We start from the raw sequence: 15,399 nt of genomic DNA, 5'->3' as shown, positions 1-15,399 counted from the left end.
GACTACAGGTGCATGCCACCAAACCCAGCTAATTTTTGTATTTTTAGTATAGACAGGGTTTCACCATGTTGCCCAGGCTGGTCTTGAACTCCTGACCTCAGGTGATCCGCCTACCTCAGCCTCCCAAAGTGCTGGGATTATAGGCGTGAGCCCGGCCCACAAATGTACATTTTCAAATGTACTTTACACCAGGAATCTTAAATATCTTGGGCACAAATTGAATAATGAATCTGGGGCACAGCTGAGATATGAGAAAGTAGGATCCACAGGACCTAGGATCTTTAGAAATGAGTGGAGGAATTGAGACAGAGCACAGCCATGATGAGTTGTCTTTGCTCCATGATGTCTGAGCTTCAGCTGGGAAGACTCAGGAGCTGAGGATGACCTGATTTCTTGGGCCTGGAATCATCTGGAAGCATCTTCACTTGCATGTCTGGTGGCTGGTCCTGGGTGATGGCTGGGACCCCTCCTTGTCTGCCAGCTAGAACAAATATAGGTGGCCATTCCATGTGGTTTCTCAGCATAGACTAGCTTGGGCTTCCTCACAGCATGGCAGCTGGGCTCCAAAAGTGAGTGTCCCAAGAGATAGGAAGTAGAAGCTGCCAGCATCTTAAGACCTTGGACATGGTCATAGTGGTAATTTCTGATGTATTCTACTGGTCAAAGACTAACAAAGCCCAGATTCAACACTGACCCACCTCTTGATTAGAAGAATGGTAAAGAATTTTGGGGTTCTGTTCAAAAACCTCCACAGTTCCTTAGGTGATAGTGTAGCTCCATGGTTAGGAGGTCAGGGTGTGAACTCAGACTGCTTGGGTTCATATCTCACTTCCATTTTTACTGGCCATGTGATCTCAAGCAAGTTCATTGTTGTAGAAACGATTGTTGCACACCAATCTCCATTTCTGTTCTCTTCTTCCTGGGAATACCAGTAGACTATTTCCCTGCCCCTTACACTACGTGGGGCCAACAGACTAAGCTGGCAGGCTCTGAGCAGAAGTGCCACATGCCACTTCTGGCTGAGGTGGGTAAGAGCTCTGGATTTTCTTAGTCTCTTCTCCCTCACCTGTAGCTAGAAGCAGGGCATCTAGCAGCAGACACAGGGGCAGGCAGTGGAGGAGTCACAATATGGAAGGGGCCTGGCTCCCTGAGTGACCCTAGAGTGAGTCCTTTCTCTCATGCTCCTGCCACCAGGATATGGGGGAGATGTAAACTTTGTGTTGAGCCATGAGGTTTTGGGGGTTGTTTGTTACAGTAGTTAGCCTATGCTGACTAATACATTATCTAACCTCTCTGAACCTGTTTTGTTATCTGTAAAGTGGGGGTATTAGCTGTGGCTACATTTAAGTGCCCCACAGGTTAAGTGAAATAATTTGATGCACAGTGCCCAGCACATAGTAAGTACCCAACGAGTGTTAGTTATTGTTAGTAAGTGAATGCGAATGCCAGTTAGGAGAGGGTGGCAGGTTTGCTTCAGTAATGGTAGGGCTGTCATTATCATCACCATTGCTGGAATGGCACCTGCTATATACTGAGCACCTGCTTGGGCCAGACTCTGTGCTAGGGATGCTACACTTTTGTTCCTTTTAGTCCTCTGAGGCAGGAATTATTAACCTTGAGGAGGAGCTGAGAGTCCTGGGGCCCAGAACTGCTGCTGAAGCTGTCTCAAGTCACACCGGGCTCTCCGACCTCAGAGCCTGACTCCTTTTACTGCAGCGATGATACCCTTGCATTTTTGGGAAATGTGACTTTAAAAAAAAGTGTCATCCATAGGCCTTCCTTCTTGCTGGGGAAGTGCTGTGTCTTTCTTTTTTTCTTTTTTTTTTTTTTAAAAAAAAAATCGATATTTTACCATATTTTATTTTTTATTATTTTTACACACGGGGTCTCACTCTATCACCCAGGCTGGAATGCAGTGATGTGATCATAGCTCACTGCAGCCTCCAACTCCTGGGTTTGTGTCTTCCTTATTGAGACTTTCTCTACTTCAAGTTGTAAGAATCTGCTTTTATAACTTAATCTTTTGGCTTACAGCTTGGCCCCAAGTGTGGAAGGCTCCAGCTTCCTTCCCCGCCGCAGGATCCTATTACTTCTTTGTTCTGTTTGAAATCTGCAGACTCTAAGTGAAGTGAGTCGGTGGAAAACCTGGCTGGATCTCAAGAATACAGCCTGCGTCTGAGTCCCATGAATCTCCCCGCAGCTTAAGGCCTCCTGTGAGCAGAGCGGATAATGTAAAGCCCTCTCAAAGACACTAATAACTAGAAGTGGGACTGTAGCTCCAAAGTGGCTTTTTTTTTTTCCCTTTCCCCCGTGTAACTTGCTGGAAGCACTTCGTATTTCTTTATTTCTTTGTGGAATAAAAAAAATTTGTTTGTAATTCCATGAGAATTAGAAAGGCTTGTCTCAACTTCTGAGTTGGTACTTGACATTCAGATACTGCATTTACTAGAGGAAGCACTTTTGCTACATTAACCAATGATGGATTTTTCTTCACAATTGCGTGTTCATTTGCTCCCTCTTTGAGATGTCAATTTTGGTTTTAGCAACACAGCCCACCCCATAGATCAGCAGATCTGTGAGTGTGGATTCAGTTGTTAGCATCATGGGGCAGGGGTCCCTGGACTGCATGTGCCTTTGTATTAATTGACTAGACTTGCAGTTATATTAATTCTACTTGTGGTTGTTTAAATTGTGCCTACTTGCACCTTACTTGTTGAGTCAAGATAGCAGGGTTTATATAAACGAGTTTATAATATATTTGGCTTATCCTGCTCCTCGTCTGGCTCTGATAAAATTTTAAACATTCATTTTTCTTTCTTTCTGTCTCCCAAGTCGTTTCTAAAAGGCAAGACGTTAGACTAAAACCAACTTCTATACTTAAGATTATCCTTGAAATATTTACGAATATGTTCAGGAAACAAAGCCTTGCTCATTATGTGCTAGAACAATGGGTAAACTTTGCTTTCTTGTAGAGAAGAAAATGTTTTCTTCAATAAGACGTCGAAAACTATTTTTGTACTTGAAAAATCATGTTACTAGAGACCTAAAAGATCCGCATTTTGTGGCTGTTTAAGAAAGCTACACAAGATGGCGCCAGAGAGCCGGAGTGGAGAGGGATGCGCGCCCCGCGCGAAAAGCTCAGCGCCAAAGGGGCGCCCGGGGCGGGCAGGCGCGTGTACCGGTTCTGCGGCGGGGCGGCTGGGCAGGGGCGCTGTGCCCATCCTCACAGCTTCCGCTCTCTCCGGGCAACCTTTTCACCAGCTTCGCACGGACTTTCCGCCCGGCACCGTCCTTGGGTCCTCGGGGTCTCTGGAGCGGCCTGGAGGAGCCGCTGGAGAAGGAAGGGGGAGAAAGCAGCGGCGGAGGCGGAGGCTCCCTCAGGCCCACTTCGAAGCAGGGCGCCCGGCCGAGCCTCGGAGGAAAGCGCGCGCGGGACGCGGATGGGTCTCGGCCTCCAGGGGCCGCGGGAAGGGGAGGCGGAGGGCGAGGGGAAGCGGCGCTCCCGCCCGGACTCCGGCCATTCCTCAGCGGTCCACCGCAGCTGGCGTTCTTCTTTGATCCCCAGAGCTCTCAATGAAAGAATGGAGAAAGTGGCTTAAAAAATTGTGGTTGAATACACGTAACAGAAAACGCACCATCTTGACCAGTTCGGTGGCATGGAGTGCACTCAGCCGTTGCGTATATGGGCGAGTGTCGCCACTGCCCATCTCCAGAACGCTTCATCAAAGGGGACGAAACTCCGCGTCCAAGCGTGCTCTTTCTGTCTGGAGGAATCTAACCACTCTCCGCACCCCATAGAAGCGGAATGCCACAGTCCCATTTGTCCTTTTGTGATGGACTGACTTCACTTAGCATCATGGCCTCAAGGCTCATTCCTGCTGTAGCCTGTGCCAGAATTGCCTGCCTTTTAAGAAGCCTGAATCATATTCCTGTGTGTGTGTGTGTGTATCACCACATCTTGCCACTTTGACGTATAGACCACATATCTTTCTTCCTTTTTTAAAAAAATTATTTTTTATTTCAATAGTTTCTGGGGTACAGGTGGCGTTCGGTTGTGTGGATACATTCTTTTTTTGGGGGGGCAGAGTCTTGCTCTGTCGCCCAGGCTGGAGTGCAGTGGCAGGATCTCGGCTCACTGCAATCTTCCCCTCCTGGGTTCAAGCGATCCTCTTGCCTCAGTCTCCCGAGTAGCTGGGACTACAGGCACCTGCCACCACGCCCAGCTAATTTTTGTATTTTTAGTAGAGACGGGGCTTCACCACGTTGGCCAGGCAGGTCTTGAACTCCTGACCTCAGGTGATCCGACTGCCTCTGCCTCCCAAAGTGCTAGGATTACAGGAGTGAGCCACCGTGCCCAGCCATGTGGATACATTCTTCAGCCTTGATTTCTGAGATTTTAGTGCACCTGTTACTGAAGCAGTGTATGCTGTACCCAATATGTAGTCTTTTATACCTCGCCCCCCGACCAGCCTTCCCCTGCAAGTCCCCAGAGTCCATTATATCACTCTTATGCCTTTGCCTACTCATAGCTTACCTCCCACTTATAAGTGAGAACATATGGTATTTGGTTTTCCATTCCTGAGTTACTTCACTTCGAATAATGGCCTCCAGCTCCATCCAAGTTGCCGCGAAAGACATTATTTCGTTCCTTTTTATGGCTGAGTAGTGTTCCATGGTGTATATATGCTACATTTTCTTTATCCACTTGCTTAGACCACATTTTAAAAATCCGTTAATCTGTTTAAGGATATTTGGGTTGCTTCCACCTTTTGGCTATTTCAAAAACTATTGAAATTAAAAATAAATAATTTTTTTTTAAAAAATAAACATTTAAAAATTTGAGTCCCTGCTTTTAATTATTTTAGGCATATACTCAGAAGTGGAATTTATGTTTAATTTTTTGAGGAACCACTATACTTTTTCCCATAGCAGTACACAAGGGTTTTAATTTCTCCACATCCTTGTTGACATTTTTTATTTTCTGATTAAAAAAAAATTAGAGCCATCCTAATGGGTATGAAGTGATTGCGGTGGGGTTTGATGTGCATTTCCTGGAGAAATTGGTATTTATTTATTTATTTATTGTTTAGGCCACATTTTATTTTTTTTCATAATTGAGATTTTATTGGTTGAGGATCAGTACAGACATTTCAATTTGTACACAAATCTTAACATACGTAACAAAATTCTAAAAAGCCATGTATTGTAATTCTTTTTTAAAGTTATTCCAGTGACTTTCCAGCTTAAAATTTGGAAGCAAATTTTCCTTAAGAGGCTATCAAGTACCAGTATCTTCACATGTTGGTCAGCTGTTACATACGGCCCACCAGTTCACAACTCAATAGCACGTACACTACATGTTCAAATTTGTAATCTTTCACAGCACAGTAAGTTATTAGGAAAACAGGACTACCACAACCAAAGATGTTACAGAGTACACACAATTCTGACAGAGAGAGCCATGATCAAAGAGTGCTTTTCTTTAGGAAACAATTCTACTAAAAAACAACATGGTAATAGAAGTAATTAAAAATGTTCAAGACATTAAATGCAGGACTGACTCCATATTGCCATTTAATATGCTTTGTATTATGGGATATAAAAACTAACCCCCCATCTATGGAATGTTAAGCTGACACCCGAGACAGTCAGAGCCTCCCATAATTCAATATCCCACACTATTTTCTGGTTGTACCAAAAAATAAACAACCAGCAAATGATTTCACCTCTTAAAAAAAAGCATTTACACTTAAAAAATGGGATGAGGTGGGATTCCCTCCTCCTTAAAAATGTTTCTAGAGCTACTAAAAAACTTGCATTTACAAAATAGTTGATAAAAATTTTCCTCTGGATTGTACAAGAAGGGGGACAGGGACCACTGATGAGACATGGTATATGGTTATTAATCAGACTTGGCTTCTTTCTCTCCTGCTTCATCAGAGGCTGGACTCTCCTCAGTTTTCGTTTCCCCGTTTTCTGCAGGTAAATCTTCTTTAGTTTCTTGGTTAGCCACTTCGGCCTGTTTTCCCTTTGCTCCCCTTTTCCCTTTTGTTTGCACTTTTTTGTCTGAAGATTTATCCTTCGCTGCTGCCTTTTTCGGCTTCGCTTCCACTTTTGCAGGAGGTTTAGCTGACAACCGCGCCGATCTCCTCTTGGACTCTTCCTTGGCGGCGCCTTCGGCGGAGCTGACCTTCCTCTTGGGCATCCTGGCGGCGGGGAAGGCGCGTGCCGGGTGCCTGCGGGCCGCGGCGCGCCGAGAGCCTTCGCGAAACTGGGCTGCCTTGCCGCTGCCGCTCCTCCCGCCGCCCGAGCTGCTGAGCTAGGCCACATTTATTCATTGTTTAGCTCCCTAGTCAGGAGCCTGTGCAGCGTGGCCCAGTGGTTACGAGCGTGGTATCTGGTGTGTGACGGGCCTGAGGGAGAATGCCAGTGAGAGGTGACAGCGTGCTGGCAGCTCTTGCAGCCCTCGCTCGCTCTCGGCACCTCCTCTGCCTGGGCTCCCACTTTGGCGGCACTTGAGGAGCCCCTCAGCCCGCCGCTGCACTGTGGGAGCCCCTTTCTGGGCTAGCCAAGGCCGGAGCCGGCTCCCTCAGCTTGCAGGGAGGTGTGGAGGGAGAGGCGCAGGCAGGAACCCGGGCTGCGTTCGGCGCTTGCAGGCCAGCGCGAGTTCCGGGTGGGCGTGGCCTCGGCGGGCTCCGCACTTGGAGCGGCCGGCCGGCCCACAAGCCCCAGGCAGTGAAGGGCTTAGCACCTGGGCCAGCAGCTGCTGTGCTCGACTTCTCGCCGGGCCTTAGCTGCCTCCCCGCGGGGCAGGGCTTGGGACCTGCAGCCCGCCAAGCCTGAGCCTCCCCTCCCTGCGGTGGGCTCCTGTGCCCGGCCCGAGCCTCCCCGACGAGCACCGCCCCCTGCTCCAAGGTGCCCAGTCACATCGACCACCCAAGGGCTGAGGAGTGCGGGTGCACCTGCCTCCCCGGTGTGGGATCCACGGGGTGAAGCCAGCTGGGCTCCTGAGTCTGGTGGGGACTTGGAGAATCTTTATGTCTAGCTAAGGGATTGTAAATACAGCAATTGGCCCTCTGTATCTAGCTAAAGGTTTGTAAACACACCAATCAGCCCCCTGTGTCTAGCCAGGGTTTGTGAATGCACCAATCACACTCTGTATCTAGCTGATTTAGTGGGGAGGTGGAGCACTTTTGTGTCTAGCTCAGGGATTGTAAAGGCAGCAATCAGCACCCTGTCAAAACGGACCAATCAGCTCTCTGTAAAATGGACCAATCAGCAGGATGTGGGTGGGGCCAGATAAGACAATAAAAGCAGGCTGCCCGAGGCCGCAGTGGTTTTGTTTCGGTCTTGACAATAAATCTTGCTGATGCTCACTCATTGGGTCTACATTGCTTTTATGAGCTGTAACACTCACCACGAAGGTGTGTAGCTTCACTCCTGAAGCCAGCGAGACCATGAACCCACCTGGAGGAAGGAACAACTCCAGATGCGGTGCCTTAAGAGCTGTAACACTCACCGCGAAGTCTGCAGCTTCACTCCTGAAGCCAGTGAGACCACGAAACCGCCAGAAGGAATAAAACTCTGAACACATCCGAACAACAGAAGGAACAAACTCCAGACACGCCGCCTTTAGGGACTGTAACGCTCACCGCGAAGGTCCGCGGCTTCATTCTTGAAGTCAGTGAGACCAAGAACCCACCAATTCCGGACACACCAGTGCCCCGGTGGACTCTCGATGATACTAGTGAGTCACAGCTGTCCTAAATCTCAATGTTTTTACCTGTTGGTGGGGGTTCATAGTAATTCCTTCCACCTGGGTGGGTTAGAGGAAGACATGAACTAAGGCATGTATAGCTCTCAGCACAGTTCCCGCCACACAGTAATAGTCAAAAATGGTATCGGTGTATACAGAAGCTCAATGCAGAAATTAGTGAACCAGGGAGGTGCTTATGTCTATCTGGCTGCAGAGGGCCTTCTACCTCCCTTTGCCAACATCTTTCTTCCCCACCACAACCACATTACTGACATCCTGTCCCCATACGAGGCATGTTTAGCAAAGAGGTGCTCACCGTGAGCCCTGCACTCAGTGGTTTCTTGAGTTCCTCTCAGTGCCAGAGTCTGGGACTGTCACTGGAAGCTACTAAGCTGATTCCCAAGAGTAAGAGTCTTAGTTGGAACAGATCAGTGTCACCTAGCATCATCCTAGGCCCTTGGGACCATTCAAGGCTCCTGGCCCACATTCTTTCCTCTGAACACCACCACCTGTGCCAGGGTTCCTGCCCCAGGCTTGGTTAGGAACAGACTGAGCAGGATACCTGAATGATATCCGAAGATTTGATCTGCTCAGGGCAGCTTCTGCTGAGAAGGACTCCCCCCTGGGGCAAGCAGAGGCTGCCGGCTGCAGGCATAGGAGCTGGTGGGTTTGATAAAGAGGCCAAGTGTTGTCATTACTAGACACATGGTAGGATACTTGGGGGAAATGGGTCGTCTCGGACTTCATTAAATGTGTTCACCCTTTGCAATTTGAACGGAGCAGGAAATATTTTTGAAATAGAGTGCAACAGGTTCACTGAGGAGTCAGAAAGCTTGGGAGGAGAGAGAGCCTGGGGCAGGACATAGGTCCGATTTTCTTTCAAGGAGCCAGTGATAACTTTGTAGGATGATTGGTTTTTGGATCTTCGCCAGGTGGTTTCTGTTTACTGTGCAGGAACAATTGGTAAAGGAAGAGATGGTATCTCCACTGAGCAATTAGAGAGCAACAGAAACAGTCTTGGAGAGGCTTGAGCTCGAGGGGGGCCCAGGCTGATGGGGCTGAGAGCGGAGAGGCGAAGGGGGCGGCTGGCCAGGAGGAAGGGCAGAGGCCAGTGCTGAGCTGGTGAGATTTCACGCAGCACTGGGAGTTTCCTGAAGTGGGCATGCTGCAAAAAAATTCTTTTCTAGGGGAAGAGTTGCAACAGAAGGTTCTTCAACCATTCAGAGGGCTTGAGGAGTCGGGGGGCCTGGGAGACCCCTGTCTGGCATGCAGTAACTATTTATTGAGCTTATGAATTCGATCTGCTTTTTGTTCTTACAGGCCCTTTGGTGAAGAAGCCAGACTAGACTCAAGTTGGGGAGAGAGAGGATGCAGGCAATTCTGGTCAGGGAGTACAGCCTGGAGGAGGTGATGTTTGAGCTGGGTCCTGAGGGGTGCATAGGAGTTTAGCTAGATGAACCATGAAGTAAGGGCAGAGGTGAGTGGGAGCTGGGTGGTCGAGGCCTAGGCAGAGGAAACAATTAATGCAAAGGCCCTAAGGTGAGTAATGATGTGGGAGAGTCTGAGAATCTCCTGATGCTCACATGGCTGGAATATAAGGTCTCCCATAGTGGTTGTGTAGTCCTAAGTTGAAGTTGAAGAGGGAAGCAGGGGCCAAGGCATGCTGAGCCTCTTGTGTCTTGTAAGCCTTGCCAGGGAGTTAGGATCTTATCCTGAAGACAATAGGATCCACTGGAGGGAGGGTTTGAAGCAGGGAGTGACGTGGTAAGAGATGACTTTTCAAGAGATGACTCTGTGGAGACGGGGTAGGTGAGGCAAAACTCAGGCAGGCGCCAGGACTGCCCTCCTCCAGACCAGGCTGACTCTCTTCCAGGGTGCAGATGGAGGTTAGAGCTAAGATGACGGAAATAGGAAGGAGTGGAACGTGCCCTTTTCTGCTGCCAGCTCCAGAGGGTATCGCCCTTACAACTGCATAGTGCACATCTCGTGACATCCTGCGGCACCTCTGAGTGAACAGATTGAAGAGGACCAAGAGGTGGTTTGATTGAAATCAAAGATGACTTGCAGGTTTCTGACTTGGTAACTTGGAGATTAGGGGATGTTGGTGCCATTCACTGAGTCAGAGAACACAGGAAGTCAGCAGGTTTGGGAGGCCATGACTGGCAGGAACTGGGAAAGCAGAGGGGAGGCAGGGCCTGGGTGTCAGCACAAAGCCCTTGAGAATGAGGACCCTCTGCTATCTGTTTGCCTCACAGCGCCTGGCTCCAGCTGGACACAAGGCAGCCTCTTTTGACTCCCCCAGGGGTTGATCCAGGCTCTTCGAGGCAATTTGGGTTAGGGTTGAGAATGGGGGTGATTTGGGGGTCAAAAGCTAGTGATGAGAAAAGTGAATGCCACAGGCTGGCCATTGTGGCTCATGCCTGTAATCCCAGCACTTTGGGAGGCTGAAGAGGGAGGATCACTTGAGCCCACTAGTTCAAGACCAGCCTGGGCAACACAGTGAGACCCCTGTCTTCACACACACAAAAAAATTTAGCAGGGTACGGTGGTACACACTTGTATTTCTAGGTACTAAAGAGGCTGAGGCAGGAGGAGCTCTTGAGCCTAGGAGTTTGAGGCTGAAGTGAGCTATGATTATAGCACTGTACTCCAGCATGGGTGACAGAGAGAGACCCTGTCTCTTAAAAACAAAAACAGAAAGAGCGAACACCACAAAAAGAGCCTCGAAGGACACTCTGTGTTGTCTCCGTGATGACCTCAAACAGAGAACCCATGAAGGTAGCTGGTCATTACAGGGTTACCGCCCTTCTAGAACAAACCATACAAAAGGAAAGCCCCAAACACCTGGGTTGTAGAATTGACTTCAAACCAAATGCAATCAACCTGACTTTGCTTGTAACCCAGGGGTCTTGGAAGACTCCAGAATGAGCCTGAAGTCTGGCTTATCAGTCAGGGAGCTGCTCAACCCCACATTTGCACCAGGGTCTACTGCTCGCTGCTCTGCAGAGAACATTAAAAGCATTCACAAAAGAGATATCACAGATTTTGTTGGTTGTAAACCTGAAAGACGAATTTTTATGTTATATTTTATGAGTATGGGTTTTAAAGCCTTCATAATACCTGGCTACGCCTCTCCAGTACCCATGCATTTAAGGTGATGATTTGTGATGTTAAATTCAGCCCGAAGAAGACCTCCATTGTCTCAGGGTGACTCAACATATGCAACTGACAGAGGCAATTACCTTTCTTTTTCCCCCATAGATGGCAGATAGAAGATTTTGCTGTTCCCTTTGTGCTTCTGAGCCCAAAGATGGGATCCTCTGTGCGCAACTTGCACGGGATCCCAAGCAGATAAGAGGTGCTGTGGTTGCCAACAGCATCTAAAGACCCCAAGAGTTAAAGATACAATTAAGACGTGGATTTTGAAGGCTCAGTATCTGCAAGGGACCTCTGTCGGAGGCAGGGAGGAGGTGGTATCAACAAAACCATAGGTTATTAGAGCTGGACAAAGCCTTTGAAACCACTTGTCCTTGCAAAGCACGGATTGTTAAAGCTGGACAAAACCTTTGGGATCATTTGCCCCGGTCTGTTAGATTTATAGATTGGCCACCAAGGCCTGATCATGTTTGAGGCTTTATTCAAGGTTATCCAGAGGCCTCTAACACTTAAAAATAATTCTTTAATTTACAAAAGCAAAGTTTCTTTTGTTAAGTAGGGCGATTAAATGAAACACATGCCTCCATTTGTGGCCTAATAATAACCCAGAAGTTTTCTTCTGCCCTAAATTAGGAAACCTCATTAACAAACAGGGCTTTTAAGAAGCCACAAAGCGTGGTCTGCTTTTCCCCTGCTTAGAAGGACCGCAGCAATTACAGCTCGTGGCTCAGACAGTGGTTTTCTGTGTCTTCCCTGTGTTTGTGAGAGATTGAAGTCATTAATGAGACGCTAATGATCCAGCTCCCAAACTTAACTGGAGTTCACTCTGCCTTTCCTGGAACGGGTGAAGAGGCCTCTGCTTTTTGCTTCCTTACCTGTGATGGTGAATTCAGGCCAACCCTGGAGCAAGGAAAGGGCAGATTTTCAAAAGCTGGGTAGACTAAACCTCAATCATCTTGGCAAAACGTTTTCTCCAAGGAATGTGTGCTCAACAATGGGACCCAACCCCAGACAATAAACAATGCATTTGCTATCCTTTGGAAACCTGGTTCTCCCTCCATTGGAAAGTTGGTCTTTTTGTTCCTTCTGTCAGAGAATGTGTAACCTGAAAAGGATCTGCTCAGTCACATTCTGTTCACCTGGCTTGGCCTCAGAGTTGGAACATTCTTCCCTTTGTGATTGTGGACATTCGTCTTGAAACAAAGGGCTGACCTTTCTCTTCATGCATGAGCAATGTCTTTTATTTTTGTTTCTTGATAGATGCTGTGCAACATATATAAAGCCTCTAGTTTGTGTTCAATTGTGGCACCTTGGCAGGTGCTCAATTGCCTAAGTTTGAGTTCCCCCAGAAGCAAATCCTATAGGGATTTGAGGAAATGAGACGGGAGGGCAGGCAGCCAGTAAAGGGGTGTTACTGAGCTTGCTCCCACTGTGGGCAGCTGGAGGTTGAGTTCTGCAGGGATGGCGGAATATGCTAGAGAATTATCCCACCTTAGTTGCAAAAGACAAATACTGTATGATTCCACTTACATTGGGATCTGAAGGTAGTAAAATTCATAGAGACAAAGTCAAATAGTGGTTGCCCAGGGCTGGTGGGAGAGAAAAATGGGGAGTTATTGTTTAATAGGTATAGAGTTCAGTTTTACAAGATAAAAAGGGCCGGGTATGGTGGCTCACACCTGTGATCCCAGCACTTTGGGAGGCCAAGGCAGGTAGATCACTTGAGGTCAGAGGTTTGAGACCAGCCTGGCCAACATGATGAAACCCCGTCTCTACTAAAAATAAAAAATTAGCCAGGCATCATGGTGCAAACCTGTAATTGCAGCTATTCAGGAGACTGGGGCAGGGGAATCGCTTGAATCCAGGAGGTGGAGGTCGCAATGAGCAGAGATCACGACACTGTACTCAAGCCTGGGCCACAGAGTGAGACACCATCTCAAAACAAACAAACCAAAAGATAAAAAGAGTCCTGGAGATGGATGGTGGTGATGGTAGCACAACACTGCAAATGTATTTAACACTACTGAGGCGTACCCTTAAGAATAGTTAAGATGGTAAATTTTATGTTTTGGGTTTTTTTTTCAACTACAATTGAAAAAATACAGTTGAAAGAAAAGAAGAAAGACACACTGGTCCTGCCCCTCCAGGGCAGGAGGCTTAGAGGAGAGTGGTGTCTTGCAGTTCACCTCGGGCCCCACTGAACATCTATGACACACGAGTTAAGAGATGCTGTTCTAGAATGTGAGAGCCACAGACCTGGCTGAGGTGGTGGCTGCCTTTCCCTGGTGTCTTGCCTCATCGAAGGGGCTCTGTGTCACCACTGCTCCCTCCTTGTTTGTTCTTCCCTCTGTTTTTGGGGTCTTTTTCCTAACCAATAACAACATATATATTTTACATATAATGATACCTATGGCAATTACACATAGGGACATATCTATTATATTAAGTGTAGTAATAACTGTCTTAGGTTGGGCTCCCTCAGAAGCTGACCTTGAGATAGGGTTTGAGTGCTAATAGATGATTTGGGAGGCAGTCTCGGGGAGCATCGATGGGGCAGGAGGGGGAAGGCGAGATAGGGAAAGGAAGGAAGCCAACAGGGCAGGTTGAAGAGCCAGTTGTTGCTGTGGGCACCTGGGATGTGGTACCACGGAGGACCTCAAGGAGATTGCATCAAACACACTACAGAGTTCTTTCCCCTAGATGCAAAGAAGCTGGATTCTTTGTCACCAGCTGCCATCCTTCATTGGTTGAGGGCTGCTCCCAGCATCTTCCTGCCTGCAAGGCAGAGGCAGGCTCCTCGTGCTCAGTAGAGTTGCTGGTGTGCATGAATGGGAAGTGCTGGGGACATGGGGTGCCCACAGCAGCCGTAATTGGAATTGGAGCCTCTGCTGTGTGCTTGGCGCGTCACATGCATTTGCTGGCCTGCCTCTAGTTTCAGGGATTTTTCAGAGGAGGAAAGAAGAGAGTAAGCAGCTTGCCTAAGGCCACACAGCTTGTTGGGTGGCCCGTCTACTCCAGAGCCTAAACCATTTTGCTGCTGCTTGCTTTGAGGTGTCCTATCTGGCCCCTGGTTCACTGCAGTTGGCCTTCGTGGCCCTGGCTTGGGGACATCTCTCATGAGCTGCTCTCCTGTGGCGCTCCAGTTTCTTTCACCTAGTCACCAAAGGGCTGTGTGTTAGACACCACGGGAACACAGAACGGGTCACTATGAAGCCCACTTTTCTGAGGACATGCCTGGGGATCAGAGAGGTTGAGAGGGCTGCCCAAAGACCCACAGCGGGAGAGTGATGGAGTGAGCTCCTGGGTCACTGGATTTTCCCAGCAGTGTGTTTTCACTGTGTTGGAGTTTGGTGAAACGGGCATCTACTGCTGGGTGAACATAAACTGGTGACATCTTAATGGTGGACAATGTGGTTAATATCAATCAAAATGACAAATGCTTATGGCCATACACCCAGCAATTCCACTTCCGAGAGTTCATCATGCTGATACACTTGCATGAGTATGAAATGGTTTATATATCTAGTGGCTCTCTGCAGCTTTGTTTTGCTAGTTAAAAGACTGAAAATAACCTAAATGACCACTGGTAGGAAACTGGCTAAAAACAGCGTGGGCCACCCATGCAACGAAATGCCACGCAGCCATGAAGAAGATGGGGAGGCTCACTGTGGATTAATTTGTTAGAAGAAAAAAAAAAAACCAAGGGTGCAGCGTGCTGAAGTTGTGCAAAGAAAGAAAATGTGTGTGTGTGTGTGTGTGATTGTTGCTGCCTGTCTCTGATAAGACACCCAAGAAACTGGCAATGCTGATTGTCTTTGGGAGGGGACTGGGATCCTGGGGCCAGGGGAGGAAAGGAGACTTTTTCTGACTGCCTTCTAATATCTTCTGAATGCCAAATCATGTAGATATATTGAATCTGTATATCTCAAAAAGAAATACAACTAAAAAATCTTAAGTTCTGTGAATTTTTTGTTATATTGCATTTCACTCTGAAATCCCAATGTCATCTGTGAAATGATGAAAATAATATTTGTTTCAGAGAGCAGTGGTTGTGATGCCTATTCCTTTAGAGCACTTACCACTGCCCTTATACACTTACTTTTAAGAGCAGCTGATTGATCTGTCTCCACTGCTCAAGAGAAAGCACCATGAGGGCAGGACCTGTGTATTACTTGCTCACCACTCTATCTCTGGGCCTGCGCCTGGTGGGTGCTAAACCAAAAATGTTTTTTTGAGTAAGTGAATGAGAGCACTTTGTTAATGGGAACATGCTCTTTATGTCTTTGCTATTATTATTGATAGGATCAAACTGCATGAGGCAGCGGTGCCTAGAAGCTCAGAGGCCCCACTCCAGCCAGACAGTCTAGGTTCAAATCTCAGCTCTGCCACTTCTTAGCTGTTTGACCAGGGGCAGGTCACTTAACTTCTCTGTGCTCCAATTTCTCATTAGCAATTGAGAATGGTGAAAGTACCTACCATATAGGGGT

At 47.7% G+C, this 15,399-nt stretch overlaps 2 protein-coding genes and 1 pseudogene across 2 annotated transcripts in view; 1 reads left to right on the top strand and 2 right to left on the bottom strand.

The window, feature by feature from the left end:
- LOC100974651 (histone H2A.V-like) overlaps nucleotides 1-4,842 on the top strand; it is a 95,463-nt gene extending 90,621 nt beyond the window's left edge. The window contains exon 4 of the mRNA XM_063597145.1: nucleotides 2,035-4,842. Coding sequence (XP_063453215.1) covers nucleotides 2,035-2,123 — 89 coding nt within the window. The 3' untranslated portion in view covers nucleotides 2,124-4,842. The remainder of the gene's footprint in view (nucleotides 1-2,034) is intronic.
- LOC134729193 (putative uncharacterized protein UNQ6190/PRO20217) lies at nucleotides 3,139-3,521 on the bottom strand (annotated as a pseudogene).
- Nucleotides 4,843-5,786: 944 nt separating the features above from the next.
- On the bottom strand, nucleotides 5,787-6,313 carry LOC106633866 (non-histone chromosomal protein HMG-14). The gene has a single exon (XM_034939457.3). It carries the CDS (start codon nucleotides 6,203-6,205, stop codon nucleotides 5,903-5,905), a length of 303 nt encoding a protein of 100 aa, XP_034795348.1. The 5' UTR covers nucleotides 6,206-6,313; the 3' UTR covers nucleotides 5,787-5,902.
- Nucleotides 6,314-15,399: the final 9,086 nt, after the last annotated feature.

Source organism: Pan paniscus, chromosome 16 (assembly GCF_029289425.2).
Source record: "Pan paniscus chromosome 16, NHGRI_mPanPan1-v2.0_pri, whole genome shotgun sequence".
In the NCBI taxonomy this organism is placed as follows: domain Eukaryota; kingdom Metazoa; phylum Chordata; class Mammalia; order Primates; family Hominidae; genus Pan; species Pan paniscus.
Note: the sequence above shows the minus strand (reverse complement) of the source record. Positions and strands in the feature narration are given on the sequence as shown.

What these genes read in the sequence shown, in the direction of transcription:
- LOC106633866 (XM_034939457.3), bottom strand. Translation starts at nt 6,205, where the DNA reads ATGCCCAAGAGGAAGGTCAGCTCCGCCGAAGGCGCCGCCAAGGAAGAG.